Source organism: Coffea arabica, chromosome 2c (genome assembly GCF_036785885.1).
Source record: "Coffea arabica cultivar ET-39 chromosome 2c, Coffea Arabica ET-39 HiFi, whole genome shotgun sequence".
Taxonomy (NCBI): domain Eukaryota; kingdom Viridiplantae; phylum Streptophyta; class Magnoliopsida; order Gentianales; family Rubiaceae; genus Coffea; species Coffea arabica.
The window spans coordinates 33,432,863-33,450,372 of record NC_092312.1 but is presented as its reverse complement, the minus strand read 5'-3'; the positions used below and the strand labels follow the sequence as shown (position 1 = coordinate 33,450,372).

The window sequence follows — 17,510 nt, the reverse complement described above, 5'->3', positions numbered from 1 at the left end:
AAAATGAATAGTATTCAAATATGAAAAGTGTCCTGACTTTTGTTACTATTATGGTAGATTGGGTCATAATGAGAAAAACTGCAATCTGAAAGGAATCAATTTAGAGAAAAACACCTAGTTAGAGGGGTGGATAAGGGTTAGCTATCCTAGAAACCCAACTAGGAAAACAAAAGGAAAGCCACCAAATACCACTATTGAAAATAGGGGGATAATATAGAGAATGCTAGAGTCCAAAAACAATTTTTGATAACATACCATGGGGAAAACTCTAGAGGATTAAACAAGTTTAGGGAATGAAGATTTGTACAAAGGAAGAGATGTCAAAAACTCAAGGAGAATGTACGAATGTCCAAAGTAGAGATAATGGTGAACCTATTCCTGTAACAGACAATGAGACTGGCCAAATGTCAATTTTGAAGAGTTTTTATCAGGATGATAGAGAGGTCAACAAGGAGAGGAATATGTATAATGTTAGTTGTGATAGTATATGGATTGGTGGTAGTAGAGAGAAGAGAGGAGATTAGAAACTTGCGCTAGACCAAAACATAAAAAGAAAAGAGATTATTATGAGTAAAAACATTGAAGTGAATGGTAGATCAGGGAAAAAATAGAAGTTCAATGGAGGAATAGCATGGAAAAGACTAGTAAAAAAGGTAGGGAGTAGGAAACCATTAGATGATATTAGCACACTACAACAAAAAAGCCCTATTTAGATCCTCTATCAAGACCTTAAGAAGTGAGTGTCATAATAAAACAACATAGACCAAGTACTATTATTTTGCTTTATTTATTTTTAAATTAAAAAATATGAGGTGTCAAATTAGGATAGCTATTGTGGCATTGGGTGTAAATGTTAGCAAAAGCCACAACCTTAAAGGCAACAGCCAATTGGTGGTAAAGTTGGGCATTGCTTCTCCCCTGATCATAGGTTTTATTCTTTTCCCACTCTTCTCTCTCAATCTCACTTGGTGCTATCCCTTTTTTTGGGCGATAAGATAAGTTTTCCTTTTCAATCGTACAATTTTGCCATCCTTTGCTCTCTATCTTACTTCAACATCCCACCCCTCTCTCTCCTTTTGATTCTTTACTTGCAAAGGATCAAAATTTTGTGGGTTTAACTTTTCCTCATGATATTTTCTTCATACAACGAAGACAAATTGTACAGTGTGTGCCATTTTCTTCAAACTCTTTGTAGTCATCCCAAGCCTATGATGTCTTGGTTCTTTTTGAAATCTAAAATGTGTCTTCTCCTTTGTCTCCCTCAGCAGTTTGTACATTATTTTCAGTCTCCAAAGTTCGTGTAGGTTCTTTATTTGTTAAAGGAGCATTTTTGGGTCTGAATAGTGGTCCTTCAATTGCTTGCTTTTTGTTGTCATTACTTACCGCAATTGGTCTGTCCAACTAACACGGAGTAGATGAATCAGCAGTAGAGGCATAATGATGCATGATTGAACACACTTCCTGTGGACTGGTAGACATCCCTATAATAGATAGTAGTGAAGTAGATTTTGATATTTTAGACTCTTAAGTCTTTAAAGCTATCAAAAGAACATTTTCAATGCTAATGTGATCAATTTTATGGCAACCTAAGTACCTAAGAATCAGTTACACTTTTCTTAGCTTTGTGTTGTTATTTAACACTTATCATACATTTGCTAAGCATTTTCTCAACAACTAGCCAACTAGAACAGTCAAGAAACTAAGAACTAAAGCCAATATATGATGTCTCCATTTATAAACATATGTATGATGAGCCACATCTTTTGCCCAAGCATTTTCTCAATATTTGGTGTCACAATTTATAACCAAATGTAAACCAAGGCATTGACCATACCATTTACCACAGATAACCACTAAATCCACAACTCAAACAAGGATAGCTCCAATAGTTCATTTATCTAACAGCAATTTATTTAAAAAAATAACTAACCATTAACCATCCTCAACAAATAACAACTAGTGATATTTAGTCAGCAAAAACAAAAAAGGGACACCAAGTAAAAGCAGAACAAAATGCTGCTTACCTACTCATCCTACTCTTGCAACGGATTCCAAAGCACTTGTCGAAGTGCCAAGTTCTTTTTGCATATTTCCTTGATGGTCTTCCTTGCTTTCCCTCGAGGCTCAAGCTATCAAAACCTCAATTTTAGCCGCTATAAATAATGAATTAAAACCCCCAATTTCAGAATTTAGGGTTTGAAGGGATGGAAATTAGAGCAAATACAGTAATAAACAATCATTCATTACTTGTTTCGGTTAATGAATAAAGATCAAGAGAGCAAGGTCAGTAATAGTGAATTTCACAACTTAAGGTTTGTGCTTTCCTAATTCCTAAAATTGAATCTCTCAGCAGAATCAATTCCTTAATAGTGAATTTCACAACTTAAGGTTTGAAGCTCAAGCTCAAAGATGGATTTCAATTTTCATATGGGTAAATTTGACATCAAGATTGAGAAGGAAGCTCAACAAGCTTTTGTTTCGAGTTGTGTTGTTCGTCACTTTGTCGAGAGCTTCAATAGGAAGAAGAACTCAAATGGATTGGAAATTGATTAAACAAAGCCCTATTTTTATTTCCATCTACCTAATTTTATTCTTTTTAATGGAAAATGACTATATGACCCATAAGGATATTAAAAGGTAGAGATGATATTTTGGTAATTTATACAACTCCCAAACCTAAAAGAGTTAAAATGTAATAATTAAATCTATAATTATTAATTAATTATATTATGCTCAATAAGAGTTGTTGAGTTTTCAAGTCTGAAAATTATACATTCGAACTCAAATCAATATATAAACGAGCCACTCGACTTTAACTCGCACTCAATCAAAGTCAAGTACAAATCGAACTTTTAATTGCTGTTAAGAAGTAGTTTAGTTTGACAATAGTCCCAAACCTGCATGAGATGAATTTGAAGAACCTAAAAGTTGAAATTGGAATTTAACCCACTGGCAAAATCCAACACATTTAACCCGAGTCTAAACCACTTTTTTTAATTGATTTCATTCGGTTGGGTTATGTCAAAATTGCTAATTTTACATTTTCACCCCTTTAATAACTCGTCATACTTCAAATTAACCCCCTTCCAACAAAATCAAACTCGCTTGATGTGACTTTTGAGTGGGCTGTCAAGCCTACAAACTATAGACAGACTCGACTGTTGGAGCTTCGAAATTCAAATTGGACGACCCCCCAAAAACCTCCCAGCCATCATCTCCTTCTTCTCCATTTTCATTCTTCCTTAATCCTTATGTATATGCAAAAGAGAAACTCTGTTCTACTTTAAATACTTTATAGGCCAACAGTTCTGTTTGAGTAAAGTTCTCCAAGTGAAAATTCAAATATGACCGATAATCAGGAATCCCATAAGCGGACCCAGCCCCCTCTCAGCCTTAATCAGCGCCACAATCGGATTCTCAGTGACCTGTCGGCGTCCCATTCGAAACCCATTTCCCAAATCCCGGGTAAAAGGAATGAATATTGATAATAAGATTTTATTTTGCATTTTGTTGTACTTTTTTGGTTATTTTTGTGTTTAAATCAATGGGTTATGCTTATTTGGCTGGAACTTTATCGACTGATTACTGGGGTTACTTTGTGAAAAGGGGAAGAAATTTGTGAAAACCAGTCGAATGTAAAGGTGAAGAAGAAGTTGCAAGGCAGACGCCGTCTCTGTAAAGCGTATTCAGCATCTGATGCTGCTGAAAACGAAGACGTTTTTGGCTTCTCTGGAATCGCCGACTTCGATTCTCCTTCTCCTCCCCGTCCTTTTGCCGGTATTATTTATTATTTACTCTATTAACGCCTGATTTTTGGTATTATTATGTTGCTTCCTCTACTGAGTTTGTTAGCTTCTGGATGATTAGTAGAGCAATTACAACAACAAAATCAATCAAAGTTTACTGCTGAAGCAGATGATTTTCCAAGCTTCTCTGGGATTGCGGATTTTGATTCCCCGTCTCCACTTTCTGGTGCTTTTCTCATGTCTCTTTCCCTCTGTTTTTGTATGTATATTGTGTATGTGTGAGAGAATGTGTAAAAAGTGTGTATAGAGTATATGGTTTTTGCATAGAATTTTGACTGTTTGTGCTCTGATAAGTAGTGCATATTGTGTTTTGGTAGTACGAGCATATGGCCTGATTGATGGAGGATCAGATATGAGGGCCTGAAAAAGAATCGCATTTTGGGAAAGTTGTTGTCGGTGCTGTTTGAATGGAACTTTTGAGGTCATTTTAAATGGAAAAAATGATGGAATAGCATTGTTCTCTTTTACTCTCGGTTTTCATATATCTTTCTGTGTTGTGTATGAGAATGTGTAGAATCGAGTGTCTAGTGTGCATGGTTTCATATTATGTTAATTGTTTTTGCTATAAAATGTAGTTCATACTGTATTTGGATAATAGGGGTGTATGACCTGATTAATCTAACATGAGATATAAAGGCCTGAAAAAGGAAAAATAATTTTGGGAAAAATTTTTCTTACCATTGTATAGATGGAAAATTGGGGTTCATTTTAAACAGAAAAAGATGGAATTGCCTTTTTGTAGATAAAGTAAGACCATCAAATGTTGTTCTGGACAGTCGTGAGGTTTGTAACAAGGATGGCAACGCTGATGAAACAAGATCTAGTTCTTCATATGGTGATTCTGATCTTGTTCCTCATCCACCAGGTAAAATTCTGTTTGCACTCTTTGGGTTGCGTCTCTTGGTTTTGTATGATATGCTTTTGCAATTGTTGATCTTGAAACTTGCAGTCATTGTTAACCTAATGAATTCAATTAATGCAGGAGAAGAGGGGAAACTGGTGAAAGTGAGGATTGAGGGTAGCCGGAGCCCTTGTAGAGCATCAAGAAATGATGGTTATCGTAGCAAGATGGATATTGAGATTACCAAAACAGAAGAGTCCAAAGGTTTGGGGATTTCGGATTGCGATTCTTCACCTTGGGTAAAAACTGCTCTTGAGAATAGCTATGGAGGTGGCATGAATGAAATAAGGGATATTCTTAATGATTTAAGCTCAAGGCTTGAGATTTTATCCATTGAGAAGAAAAGGGAGCCTAGGAGGATTGACTTGAAAGATGATTCTAAGCATTTATCTAAGAGTGAAGTGAACCATGCAAAAAACAATGAAGAAATTCCTGACTATGAAAGTGCTGCTTCTTCATTTTCAACCTCGTCTGGTTCATCAGTAGCTTCTGCTAAGGAATCTGACATTGGATATTCTCATATTGATGATTTTAAAAAGAATAATGATTTTGATGTTGCATCTCAGATTCGTAATTCTTATGAGAAGTTAGAAAGTGGCATGAAGATTTGTCAGCCACCTAAAAATGACATTAAGAAAGTTATAGTCAACTCTGATTCAGCTAGACGATCATTTGAGTCCACTTTAAGAGAAGAAGGGGAAAACGAGGATAATGATTGTTTTATTGTGAGTGGGAAGGATTTTAATAAGAAAGGAGTGAAGTGGCGTAAGTCCAATCATCTTTATGAAGATTCTGATAATTTTGATGCATTGGAAGATCCTGCTGTTGTTTTTGTTTCAGAGGAGGAGCACGTAATTACTTTGACTGGTCCAAAGTTTACCTTTAGATTACCTGGAAAAATTGGCAAAATGTTGTATCCTCATCAACGTGATGGATTGAAGTGGCTTTGGTCTCTCCACTCTATGGGTGTTGGAGGTGTATTGGGTGATGATATGGGTTTAGGCAAGACAATGCAGGTAAAGAACTTTAGGCTTTTACTTGTTTTCTATCTTTCAATAATATAATTTTGTAAGGTCCATTGTGGACTAATTTCAGGCTTCACGAAACTTCAGATTTGTGGTTTCCTAGCTGGACTCTTCCACTCAAATTTGATTAAGAGGGCCCTGGTTGTTGCTCCTAAAACACTGTTGCCCCATTGGGTCAAAGAACTTTCAACTGTGGGCCTTGCTGGAAAGACAAGAGAGTGAGTATTCTCTTTGCACTCCTTTAAAGCCTGTATGCTTGTCAAACAATCTAGTATGATGAAAATTGATCTATCATATGTCAATTTCTGTAGATATTTCGGAACTTCAGTGACTACAAGGCAATATGAGCTTCAATATGTACTACAGGTATTGTCTCTGTCCAGTCAAATTTTTTCAAAACAATTCGAGGTTTTGTGACTAATTTGTAACTGATAATTCTTGGGTTTGTGTTATTGAATAAGTTCAAGGATTCAATATCAATGTCCTTGATTTAGCATCTGATATTTAATTTTTAGATTTAGCATCTGATATTTACTTTTTATTTTCATGTTTTGGGCTAACTGTACAGGATAAAGGTATTCTTTTGACAACTTACGACATCGTGCGGAATAATGTAAAGTCATTAAGTGGAGATTACTATTATAATGATGAAGGAAGTGAGGATGAAATGACGTGGGACTATATAATTCTTGACAAGGTATGTTTAAGTTTCTTATTTTAAACTTTTTGTGGTTCGGTCTGTTGATGTAACAATGCTAATGTTTACCAGTTCTCAAACATTTTTCTTATCTTTCTATTGGTGCGTGCCTGTACCCATTCTAATGTTTACCAGTTCTCAAAAAATTTTCTTATCTTTTTAGCAGTTGGCACAGTTAGAAGTGAATGTCATGCCTTTTTTCCTTCTCGCACTCTTGATTTGTATTTCACCCTCTGCATTTTCTTTAAATTCAAAGTCTGGAGGCTTTTGTGAAGGTGAAATTTTGTCCTATTTTTTGGAATGTTAGCAGATTTTTTTGCCATAGGTTTATTAGCTGATGTTGCTCTGAGTAATTCTTTGACATGCTTGACTCTGGCTTGATTTTGCTCCTTTGGATGTTTCCTCAGATATTTTTTGACCTATTTCCCTCTATTAGTATCCCTTCCTATTTACCAAATTTGTTAAACTTTTTTGACTGATGGTGAAAATATGTTTCATTTACTAATGCCTTTTGCTGCAAATTAGTTGTCTTTCTGCATCTTTAACTTCACTGGGGACTTTGTTGGATGTTTTCATAAAGTTTGGTGGTTGTAAATTTTTTCACAGATTGCTTGTTGAGGATTTCATGAATGAGTCATAGTTCAAGTTCTCTTTTACTTGTTGAATTCTTGTCCTTATCTTGAATGGAAGGTTTTTAAGCACCACAACTTTTTAGGGTCATCTGATAAAAAATCCCAGTACACAGAGGGCAAAAAGTCTGCTTCAGATTCCTGCAGCACATCGTATTATTATTAGTGGCACACCCCTTCAAAACAATCTCAAGGTACAAGTGATCTGCTAGCACGGTTTTGATTTTTCATCAATAGTTGAGGTATTACTTATCTAGCAAAATATGGATGAGCTAATAACTTCTTCCTGTTCCTTCTCAACTGGAATAGGAGTTGTGGGCCTTATTCAACTTTTGCTGTCCTGAGATTCTAGGTGACTATAAATGGTATGTAGCATCTTAGAATTTAATTATATTGAACTAAGCTTGTATCTCTAATCATTACTAACTACTATTGTTTCTGCTGCCTTACTTTTTAGGTTTAGAGAAAAGTATGAGAAATTAATTAACCGTGGAAATGAGAAAAATGCGTCTGATAGGGAAAAGCGCATTGGTTCAACTGTTGCAAAGGTGATTATTTATATTCTGAGACCAGAAGTTTGTTTTTGTGTCTTACATTATTTGAAATGTTGCTGAAATTCAACCTTCGATAGGATCTGCTATGTTATATATACACTGGATTTGATTTGGCCAGGCTTCTATGCTGAAGTATGTGTAAAGGTTGATTTTGGTCTGGTATCTCATAATTTTGTTGATGCTATCAATTTATGAGTGGCATTATTTGTTCATTACCTTACCCAAATTTTACTGTGCACTCTACCTGCTTAACTTGCAATATTTTGGGTGTCAACAGAGTGAGGGGTTGTACTGTTTCTTCCTCATCAAGTTAATGCTAGTATAGCTACTTTCCATAAAATTATTTCATTTGCTTCTCTTTGTTGAGAGCAATTAGAGCTTCTCATGATGTATCCTTGATGACATGACAGATGTTTCTTCTGTAATATTGTATGTCTTAATGTGGGATATTTTGTCCAGATCTGTAGTACATAATTTCATTTTCATTAAGAAATTCCTGGTAGATGATTCTTAATTTGTGGCAACTCGTTGCAGTGGGGACTCCAAAATAATTGCAAAATCTGATGGTCATATTATTTCTGGCCCAACATTTGGAGAAAATTCCGTCCATGAAATATATCACTTGGAGATCTGATTATTTAGAAAGAGTTTTGGTATTATTCTCTAAACAAGTTTTTCAGCCCCTTTTTTTATTTTTTCAACCAACTTTCTATGTCACATATGTCACATCAAAAATGTGCTACATTGAATAATGCGAAAGTGTTTTTCCAAATAATTTTCAGTTTAAGCAGACCAGGTTTTTATTTTCTTTTTCTTTAAGCTAAGTTTCTGGTTGGCATCTAATATATAATATAGTTATGGATCCTAATGCTTGTGTTACACTTGATTTGTTGATATACTGCCATATGATCATGTGTATATCTAGTACAGTCAGATTTTACTTTCGTTGGATAAAAATGGTATCATAAATTCTATGTTCTAGAGGTTGCTTCCTTCATTTTGAGTAGACAAGGAAGAGTGAATGCAAGTAAATGCTTTGCTTTAAATGGTAGCCTTTTTACAAGAATTAGCCAGTGGGGAATCTCGTGCTATCTTTTCATTTAATCTGGCTTAATAATTTGGCAAGGCAATTTGGATATCGTAAAATGTTGTAGTTCTTTTAGTATTTTATTTGTCACAATGAAGATCTAATAGTTTTTACCTGGTCTTTTCCTCTGTTTTGTACTGACTGCTTGTATTGATTTGTACCCGTGCCCACATCTCTTGGCACAGTTTTAAGTTTCTACTTCCCTCTGGACATATTTTATCCGTTTGCTCAAAATTCGTTCATTAAAACAAAGATTCATGTCCTATATTCACAGGAATTAAGAGAAAAAATTCAACCTTACTTTCTTCGCCGTTTGAAAAGTGAGGTATTCAGTGAAGATGATTCCAGCAATAGCTCCAAACTCTCTAAGAAGAATGAGATCATTGTGTGGTTAAAATTGACTAGGTGCCAGGTGAGGGTTCTTTGTTGCTATCCTGTACTAAATCTTGTCTACACTCATTCCAAAATGTATGCTTTCTGCTGATTGGAGAAAATATGAGCAATCTATATCTTTTACTGTTTTAATGAACAGCGACAAATCTATGAAGCTTTCTTGAAAAGTGAGATAGTCCTTTCAGCTTTTGATGGTTCTCCTTTGGCTGCACTCACGGTAATCTTCACTTTGAACTTTTTTCCTTTGTGGTCAGTTTGATTTCCAGGCCTCTGTTCCTATAAGAGTTTTGACATTGTGGACATTTTTTTTTTGGAATATAATGATATATATCTAGTCTTCACTTTGACTTACTTTTGTGAATCAGCATCACATTTAATTTGATTCCCCTCATTGGTTCTCTAAGTATAATCCTGCTGATGCAGCTATAGTGCAGTAAGGTATAAAACTGAATTTATAGTGATTAAAAAGTAGAAACAGAATAGGCAAAGTAGTGAAGCCTAGAAATCAAATCAGACCTAGTAAAACATGGTATATCTTCACTGGTTTCATACCAACATTGAAGTTGGAAGTTTGTTTCAGCCAAAATTTGCCCTTATACATTGAGCTGCATGTCCTTTATAGCAGGGATGTGGATTGTATTGGCCACTAGTTGATATTACTTACCTGCAAATGATTTCCTCGGTTGCATGAGTTGACCTCATTTCAAAGAACTTATCTATCTTTTAAGTACTTGACTGAGACACTTCTAGTCATACAACTAGCTAACTACTCTAGCAAATTTGAAGCAGACTGTATAGGTACTAAATTATGGACTTAGCTAGGAAGCAGACTATTAAATAAGTGTTTGTAGTAAAAGAGCTAAAATTTAATAGAAAACTCATTTAAGGCCTCAATGTCTCCATCACTTGCTCTTTATCTTCTTCCTGGTAATTTTTTGCTTTTATAGTTACTTAAAAGATGAACAAATGGATACTCTCTGTAAGCTTGAAGTATTTCCATGTTTGAGCTTTGTGCCATTCTTCCCTTGTTTCTTTTTCTTGATCCGATTCACCATATGTGATTTGATTTAATTTGATATCTCAAGCACTTTATGTTATTTAGTTTTTTCTCATCTTGAGCCGAAGGACTCAGTTGGATTACCTCCATAGAATGAAACTTAATGGTAAGTATTCCGAGTAATGTCATCAAACCTGAACAGGATTCTCTCAGGATCAGTCAACAAAAGATGACAATGAAGGATCAAACTGGACTAATTTACTTGTTCTAACCAAAAGTATCCTACTTCTGACCAGATTAACAGGTGAAAACTTCATTACTTCTATCAACCAGCCTCCTCTACTGCTCACTCAGCTTTAGGAGTAAACTCCAAACCCATTCCTCAGAACTACCAAAGATAATTGTTCACTTGGAAAAGTTGATACCAAATAGTGAGGTGGAAACTTAGACCTCGTTTTAATTGTGTTCATACTCAGAGGCATACATGTGAGTCCTTATTTGGCCAGTTAGACACTGGAGAGGAGTTCTGAAAAAAAAAACAGCAAAAGATAGAATGAGAGAAAAAGGCCCACAAATAGGCATATATCGTGCTTCTGTCAAAATTGGGACCATCTTCATTGGAGAAATGAGAGTTTGAAATTTGCAGAGACCTTCAACTTCCAATGATTATAAATTTTCTGAAGCATTCTGATAAAACGTGGCCTCATTATAATTTTCTTTTCTAGGACAAGAGTGTAGAAGTATATTCAGAATACATTGTGCACATACTGTTGGCACTGTGAACAATGCATCACCTGCTATTGTATGTAGATATGTACAGGATTTATCTAACATCTCGATGATGTCAACAAGACCAAGTTGCATTGAGCAAGACAAGAAGGATCTCATTGTCATCAAAGCCCTTCCCTTACTCCTCAGTATGGTCAATGGAAGTGGTCCTTATAATTTGCCCTCTGTACTGGTAGCCACACAGGTTCAAGGACTTGCATATTTTTTAGAGCATGGCTGCTAAAAATACTTAAGCTAGTTATCCAACATGAACTCTATATTCATGTACGACCAATATCTAGAAAGTGGTTTTGGTTAACAAGCTACTCTACACTTTTTTTTCTTTAACTCTACAGCTTTTTATTTTGATAGAGGATAAAAAAAATTTTAACGACTTCGATAGCGTACCAGAAATTGACTTGAGTGGTGCTTTTCTTTTTGAATAAAACCTCCAGATTTTGGGCGAAAAAGGCGTATTAAGAGTTTATTGCTTATGTTATTATATTAAAGGATATTTTTCATTTGTGAATTTGGTTTTTCCTCCATTCTTTTGGAATCTGCTAGTAGAAGTATCCTTGTTAAATTTTGGGATCAACAATTGGACCATGGAAATGAGAAATATTTTTTCTTGGGTAAAGGAACAGAAGGAAAGTCTACCTTGACATGGTGGAAGACATGAAATTTAGATCTACAAATTAATTATGACAATGAATGTAGGCAACAGTTCAAAATCCTGGTACTTGGATGGAATTTTAAAAGTAACCTCTGTAACCAGATCCTGAATTTGAAGAGAAGTTGTCAATCTGTCATCAACATGAAAACCTAACTGTTGAAACATCTAGTGAAAGCTCCTGCCTTGCGAGGCTAATTTTAGTCATCCTAATTTTGCTGTTAAAAGAAGCAATTTTTCAACTCATAACTGATTAATGATTAGCATATTTTGCTTTCTGTCCGTCCATCTGTCTCTCTCTCATGCTTCTTCTGTCTTCCAATGAAGAAGAAGAGTACACCAGTAATTCAAAATTTTCTAACTATTGTTGACTTGCTAACCTTAGTCCCTTTCATGCTATAGTCGGGGTATTTCCTGTTAAGTAAGAAACAATATCTCAGAGCTTCCTTCACTTTTCAAAGTAGTGATACCACATATTTTTCCTTGTTCCAATTTTTTGGGTTTGTCATTGTTAATGCTTTTCTTCTTTTTACGTTTGACAGCACAGTTTACTAAACCATAGCTTTCTTCCTCAATGTTATGCAGCTGTTTTATGTTATATTATATATTCAAATTTTCGTTTCACAAGTTCTTATAGGCTGACATTGTTCATGACCGTGCTTACCTGAATGCAGATCTTGAAAAAAATATGTGACCATCCACGTCTCTTGACAAAAAGAGCTGCTGAGGATGTGTTGGAAGGCATGGATTCAATGCTAGACCAGCAAGATCATGATGTGGCTGAGAAACTGGCAATGCATATAGCAGATGTTGATAAAATGTTTGACTTTGAGGAGAAGCATGATATTTCCTGCAAGACATCATTTATATTGTCTTTGCTGGTTAGGATACCATGTCATAATCAATTAAGATATTGCTCCATCTAGTTAGGAAGATCTAGCTTAAGATACAGTAAAAGATCACTTTCATTTGAAACAAACCTCCAGGCTCCAGCTGCCTCTGACATGGAGGTCTTTTTGTAAATTGCTTTATCTATTACTTTACTTTCTTGTAGGATGATTTGATTCCAAAGGGACATCACGTGCTTATATTTTCACAGACACGAAAAATGTTAAATCTAATTCAGGTTCGTCACAAATTTATTGCTTGATTTTTGCCTGTGACTTGTTAAACAGAAACCTCATTGTAATTGTTGGTCTCCACTATGTTATGCATCTGCGGCTGTTGGCGTGGAATCATGATACCTTTTTTACTGAATATTCTGGAATTCTCCTTTGTACCAAACATGTTTTCTTGCTGACATTTCAAAAGACTTATCGTCACCAGAAGTTTTTTATTACTTGATATTTTATGCATTTCACTTTGTTACTTGGTAATTAAACTAATTGTTGTTTCTTCTTTGTATTCAGGAATCTCTCATATCCAATGGTTATGAATTCATGCGGATTGATGGCACAACTAAAGCCTGTGATAGATTGAAGATTGTTAATGTGGGTAGCTTGCTGTTGCTGATATTGATCTTCATAGCTGTGAAATGTCAACTTGAATAGCATTTTGCTGTTACAGGATTTCCAAGAGGGTCGTGGGGCACCTATTTTTCTTTTGACTTCCCAAGTTGGTGGTCTAGGTCTTACACTCACGAAAGCAGATCGTGTGATTGTGGTTGACCCAGCATGGAACCCAAGGTGTGTTTGAATTTCTTTCCTTGTATAGGTTTCTTCAGCTGTTGAATCAGCAATTGATTCTTTGATGGTAGGAATCTTTTGAAAGATCTCAGTAGTTATTATTCTTTTCACTGTACATTGTCCTTGTAAGAACGAGATACCTAGCTCCAATTGCTGGCGATATGACATATACATTAGAAGTTCTTGTTCTTGACATCTTCATTTTATGCATTAGAGATTAGTGGATACTTTATCTCCATTTTTCTAGCCCTTTGCTTTAGCTTGGAAAAAAAATTTCACACAAGCACTGTGGCAGCAACAAGAGGTTTTCTCAGCTGAAGACGTCTTGCAAGCTCTGGAAATAGTCTCTACTATACCTCCCACAAATGGGAAAAAAAGCCACTGTGTTCAGCTGTGAATTTTTTGTAATTGATGCTTTGAATTGTGCACCTTAATCGTTCTATGACTTCTTTGTGTCAATGTCTCCCATGTTGGAGAGTTTGATCTTTCATCTGAAAGTAGGTAGTTGTGCTTTTTGAAGTTAATCAAAAGTGCTTGTTGAATTGCCAGTATTTTAATCTTGAGAAACTAGCTTATGTATGGAGCACAATTAAACTTTAGGGTTGATAACAAATGTCTGTAATTTCTGGAATTAGCTTCTAATGCTATCATTTGGAATGCATTTGTGGAATGTAAATGGACAAATTTTAATCTCCATTTTACCACTCATTCTTGGAATTCTACATTGACCTCATTATATATTCTTGAGATTCTTCTGTTATATGATTTGATACATAATTCCTTCACATTCATTGTTAGGTTACTCCCCACTATGATGGTTGGCCAACTTATTTAACATATTCTTGTTAAAAAGGCAGGTAGCACAAAATTATAGCTAGCTCAGATGATATTTTTGTGCAAGTACTTGACTGATTCTGCTCCTGCAATTTTTGCTGCCCCCTTTTTACCTTCAACGTGTGCCTACTGCAATCTGTTATTCAGTTTTTCTAAAGCCATTTCCATCCTCTAACTTAGCTACAGATCTGTGCCTGAATCTGCCATTTTAAATTTGCCTTTTGTGTGCTAAAGGTTTATTGTCTAAAGCAGTGATTGTTATTATTGTTTTTGCTGGCTTCTGGACTTTGGCAGCACTGATAATCAGAGTGTTGATCGTGCATATCGTATTGGACAAATGAAGGACGTGATTGTGTATCGATTGATGACTTGTAGCACCGTCGAAGAGAAAATTTATAGACTGCAGGTAATAAAGGTTTCTAAATTGTGCAGTTACTTCAGTACTGGGGACTCTGGATATCTACACTTTTGTCATCCAAACCAAAATTAATGAATTCTTGAGAGCTCTAAAATCTTAACATATTTCTCATCACAAGAGCATGTTACATTTGCAACCAAGTGCTATTGAATTTCAGAAAAACCCTAATGATTTCTATTGGAACAATATAGACTCGCTTAAAGGTTGGCTTGCACAGTTTGTATCTTGTTAACCCCCCAGGTTTATCTGGTCAATCCTTGTACTTGGTGTTAATCATTGTTTGTTGTTGAAATGCTGAGCATGTTTCTCTCAAATGCTTTTATGTGCTGCTGGTATTATTATTATTATTATTATTATTTGGGTGTATGCTACAGATATTCAAGGGAGGACTTTTTAGGACAGCTACGGAGCACAAAGAGCAAATGCGATATTTCAGTAAACAAGTAATTCCAAATCTTGATAAGATTGGTTATTCTTGTCAAGTAAAAGAGTACCATTATAGTTCCTAATTGTTGGTAACTCTTTAGCTTTGGTATCATATCTGGATTACTTTCAGGATCTTCAAGAGCTGTTTAGTCTACCAAAACAAGGTTTTGACATATCTGTTACTCGGCAGCAGTTGCTTGAACAGCACGGTCAGCAACAAATGATGTATGTATTTGTTTTCCTCAAATCAGACTGATTTGTGAAGTTCTCATTGCCCTTTACACAATGTGCTTTTTGTTTTTAATTTTGTCACTTCAATTTTGGATTACTAGTAGAAATGCTATTCTCACAGTTCAATGTCCATGGTATCTACACCTGTAACTTACAAGAGGATTTTTTTTCTTCCTTTGGAATTGTTCTTTTCTATTCCATTCCTATTCTATTTCTTCATTGAAAGGAACATAACATGCAAAGGAAAGCTCATAATTTCTCACAATTTCATGTTTCTTTATTCTTTCATTGTTCCCTTTTTACTATATCATAACAACCTTTTTTGTGGATTGTTCTTAATTTAGGGAGGACTCTTTAAAAGCCCATATTAAGTTCCTCGAAGGTTTGGATATAGCTGGAGTTAGTCAGCACAGTTTACTCTTCTCAAAGGCTGAGCCTGAACCAGTTGCTCAGGAGGAGGAGGTGCCAAGGTATGCTGCCGTTTTCTTCTATAGTAGCCAAGTTGAATCAAGAATGGCTCACTGCAATTTTGTGCCAATTTTAGCAAAATAGCAAGTTCTACTGCTTTGTGCCACATTTTGTTGCCTAAGAAAATTCTGAGATAGTTCTTGCTTTTCTTTCTGGTGTTCATACTGCAATTTCATGATGTGAAAGATGAATGCACTTTTTACAATTCATGATTAGACAGAATATTTTATGTATGAAAGTTCTAATGTTAAATTTGTGGGCAAAGGGTGAGGGGCGCTACATTCAGGGCAAACTCTTCCTCGCGCTTGTCTAATGAAGAAGATCATAGGTATGCTTTTTGGGCTCCTATCATGCTTTCTATAACAAAGTTTGCTCTGTACTCTCAATTGTAACTTGTATGATTTATTTATTTTTCTGCAGTGCACAATATGCCTTCAACCCTAAAGATGTGAAGCTGCTGCAGAAGAACTCTTCTCCTAGTGCAAGTGAACCTACGGAGGCTGAAATCACTGCGAAAATCAACCGGCTATGTCAGATTCTTGGCAATAAGGTACATTAATTTTGGAGAGTTGCTGAAGTATGAACATGAAAGCTTGGCCTGTTACATTTCTACAAGATTAATTGACTTGCTGTTAAAGCACTAATTAGCTGCTTTTGCTACTTTTCCCCCTTCACTGCATAGAACTTGCACAGAAGGTACACACTAGTGCATTGCAGCAAAAGTGTTTTCCCTTGATACAGAAACCAGAGAGGTTACACCCTTCTATCATATAGTTCCTCGGCAGGCCTGAGAATAGTTTGCAGAAGTTCTGAACCTATATTCATGTCCCTGTTGGGGTGAGTTAGGAAGTCATATCCACTGCATTTTCTTAGCAGATTGAAGTTTTGTCCCTGTTCATAAGACTTCACGTCCGTTACAGTGAGTCTATCAGTAACATAATTCCCTTAGCCGATGTTCCACTTTCGCCAAGAATATTCTCTCTTACAGTTCTTTCAAAAATACTCCACCCAAGTTTTAGCAAGTCGAAAACTGTGTGATATTCCAAACCCTTTTGTTGGCCTGATTAGTTCCCCTTCCTAAGTTTAACTGCTTCGGGAGCAGTATCTAGGCATATGCAGAGTATCAACGAGGAAAAGGCTAGTTGTTGAGCACCTCAGATGGCCGGACAAATGCATCACTCAGTATTCAATTATAGTTTTGTCTTGCTGCTAGCATATTTGAAAACTGAGTAGTTAATTAAGTTTATGTATGGATTTTTTTATATTTGTTCTTTAGACATACTTTGTTAGCCACTGTCTGCACTGTCTTGTTAATATTCTTCTTGGATGATGTTGTAGGCTACAATGTCCAAATTACCAGATAATGGAGAGAAAATACGGAAACAAATTGCTCTTTTGAATTTAGAGCGTGATGAGATTCGGAAGGAAAAGGGAGCCACAGGTGAAAATTTCGTTCACCTGGAGGATTTATCTCAGGAATTCGAGAGGATGCTGAATATGAAGATGTAGTAGCTCTAGCTGCCGGTTTTCTATCACTTCATGTATGTTGTTACTATTTGGTCATAGTAATTAGCTGGCTTCTCTCAATGAGCTGTTTTTGGACTAAACCATAACTGTAATTATTTGCTCATAGTAAAGCTCAAACACTCTCTATTCAAGTCATTAGCTTCTGTTGTTTTTGGGAATTCACCTGTTATTTGCGAAAATGGTAGGATCTTTTACTAATACTAGTCAACCAATATCCCCATATGTTACATTCTAGGCAGTTTTATATGAGCTTAGTAACTTCTGAATGCTCAAGAACAGCTTAGTAATTAGAGCTTGGTTTCAATTCACTCGTCGTATTCACAAAATAGACAATATCTCTCGAAGTACAATTCCTGGCGTACTGTAAATTGTCGTCTAATGGTGTAATTGTCGT

The 17,510-nt window shown here is 35.6% G+C and overlaps 1 protein-coding gene across 2 annotated transcripts; it reads left to right on the top strand.

Moving 5' to 3' along the window:
• Positions 1-3,097: 3,097 nt before the first annotated feature.
• LOC113704287 (protein CHROMATIN REMODELING 24-like) lies at positions 3,098-17,274 on the top strand. Of its 2 annotated transcripts, none has more exons than XM_072075789.1 (24): positions 3,098-3,465; positions 3,607-3,777; positions 3,871-3,972; positions 4,549-4,671; positions 4,789-5,723; positions 5,820-5,950; positions 6,044-6,098; positions 6,301-6,429; positions 7,145-7,252; positions 7,368-7,423; positions 7,516-7,606; positions 8,974-9,111; positions 9,232-9,309; positions 12,202-12,408; positions 12,582-12,653; positions 12,937-13,017; positions 13,094-13,212; positions 14,341-14,452; positions 14,839-14,907; positions 15,021-15,115; positions 15,466-15,591; positions 15,855-15,917; positions 16,010-16,139; positions 16,928-17,274. In XM_072075789.1, the coding sequence occupies exons 1-24, from the start codon at positions 3,345-3,347 to the stop codon at positions 17,096-17,098; spliced, it is 3,483 nt and encodes a 1,160-aa protein (XP_071931890.1). In that variant the 5' UTR covers positions 3,098-3,344; the 3' UTR covers positions 17,099-17,274. The 2 variants fall into 2 exon arrangements, with proteins under 2 accessions (XP_071931890.1, XP_071931888.1); XM_072075787.1 differs by having other exon boundaries at positions 3,099-3,465; positions 3,868-3,972.
• The last annotated feature ends 236 nt before the right edge of the window (positions 17,275-17,510 follow it).

What these genes read in the sequence shown, in the direction of transcription:
- LOC113704287 (XM_072075787.1), top strand. Translation starts at nt 3,345, where the DNA reads ATGACCGATAATCAGGAATCCCATAAGCGGACCCAGCCCCCTCTCAGC. An exon ending in CATTTATATTGTCTTTGCTG is followed by an intron (nt 12,409 to 12,581) that starts GTTAGGATACCA and finishes ACTTTCTTGTAG; the next exon opens with GATGATTTGATTCCAAAGGG. An exon ending in TGCGATATTTCAGTAAACAA is followed by an intron (nt 14,908 to 15,020) that starts GTAATTCCAAAT and finishes GATTACTTTCAG; the next exon opens with GATCTTCAAGAGCTGTTTAG.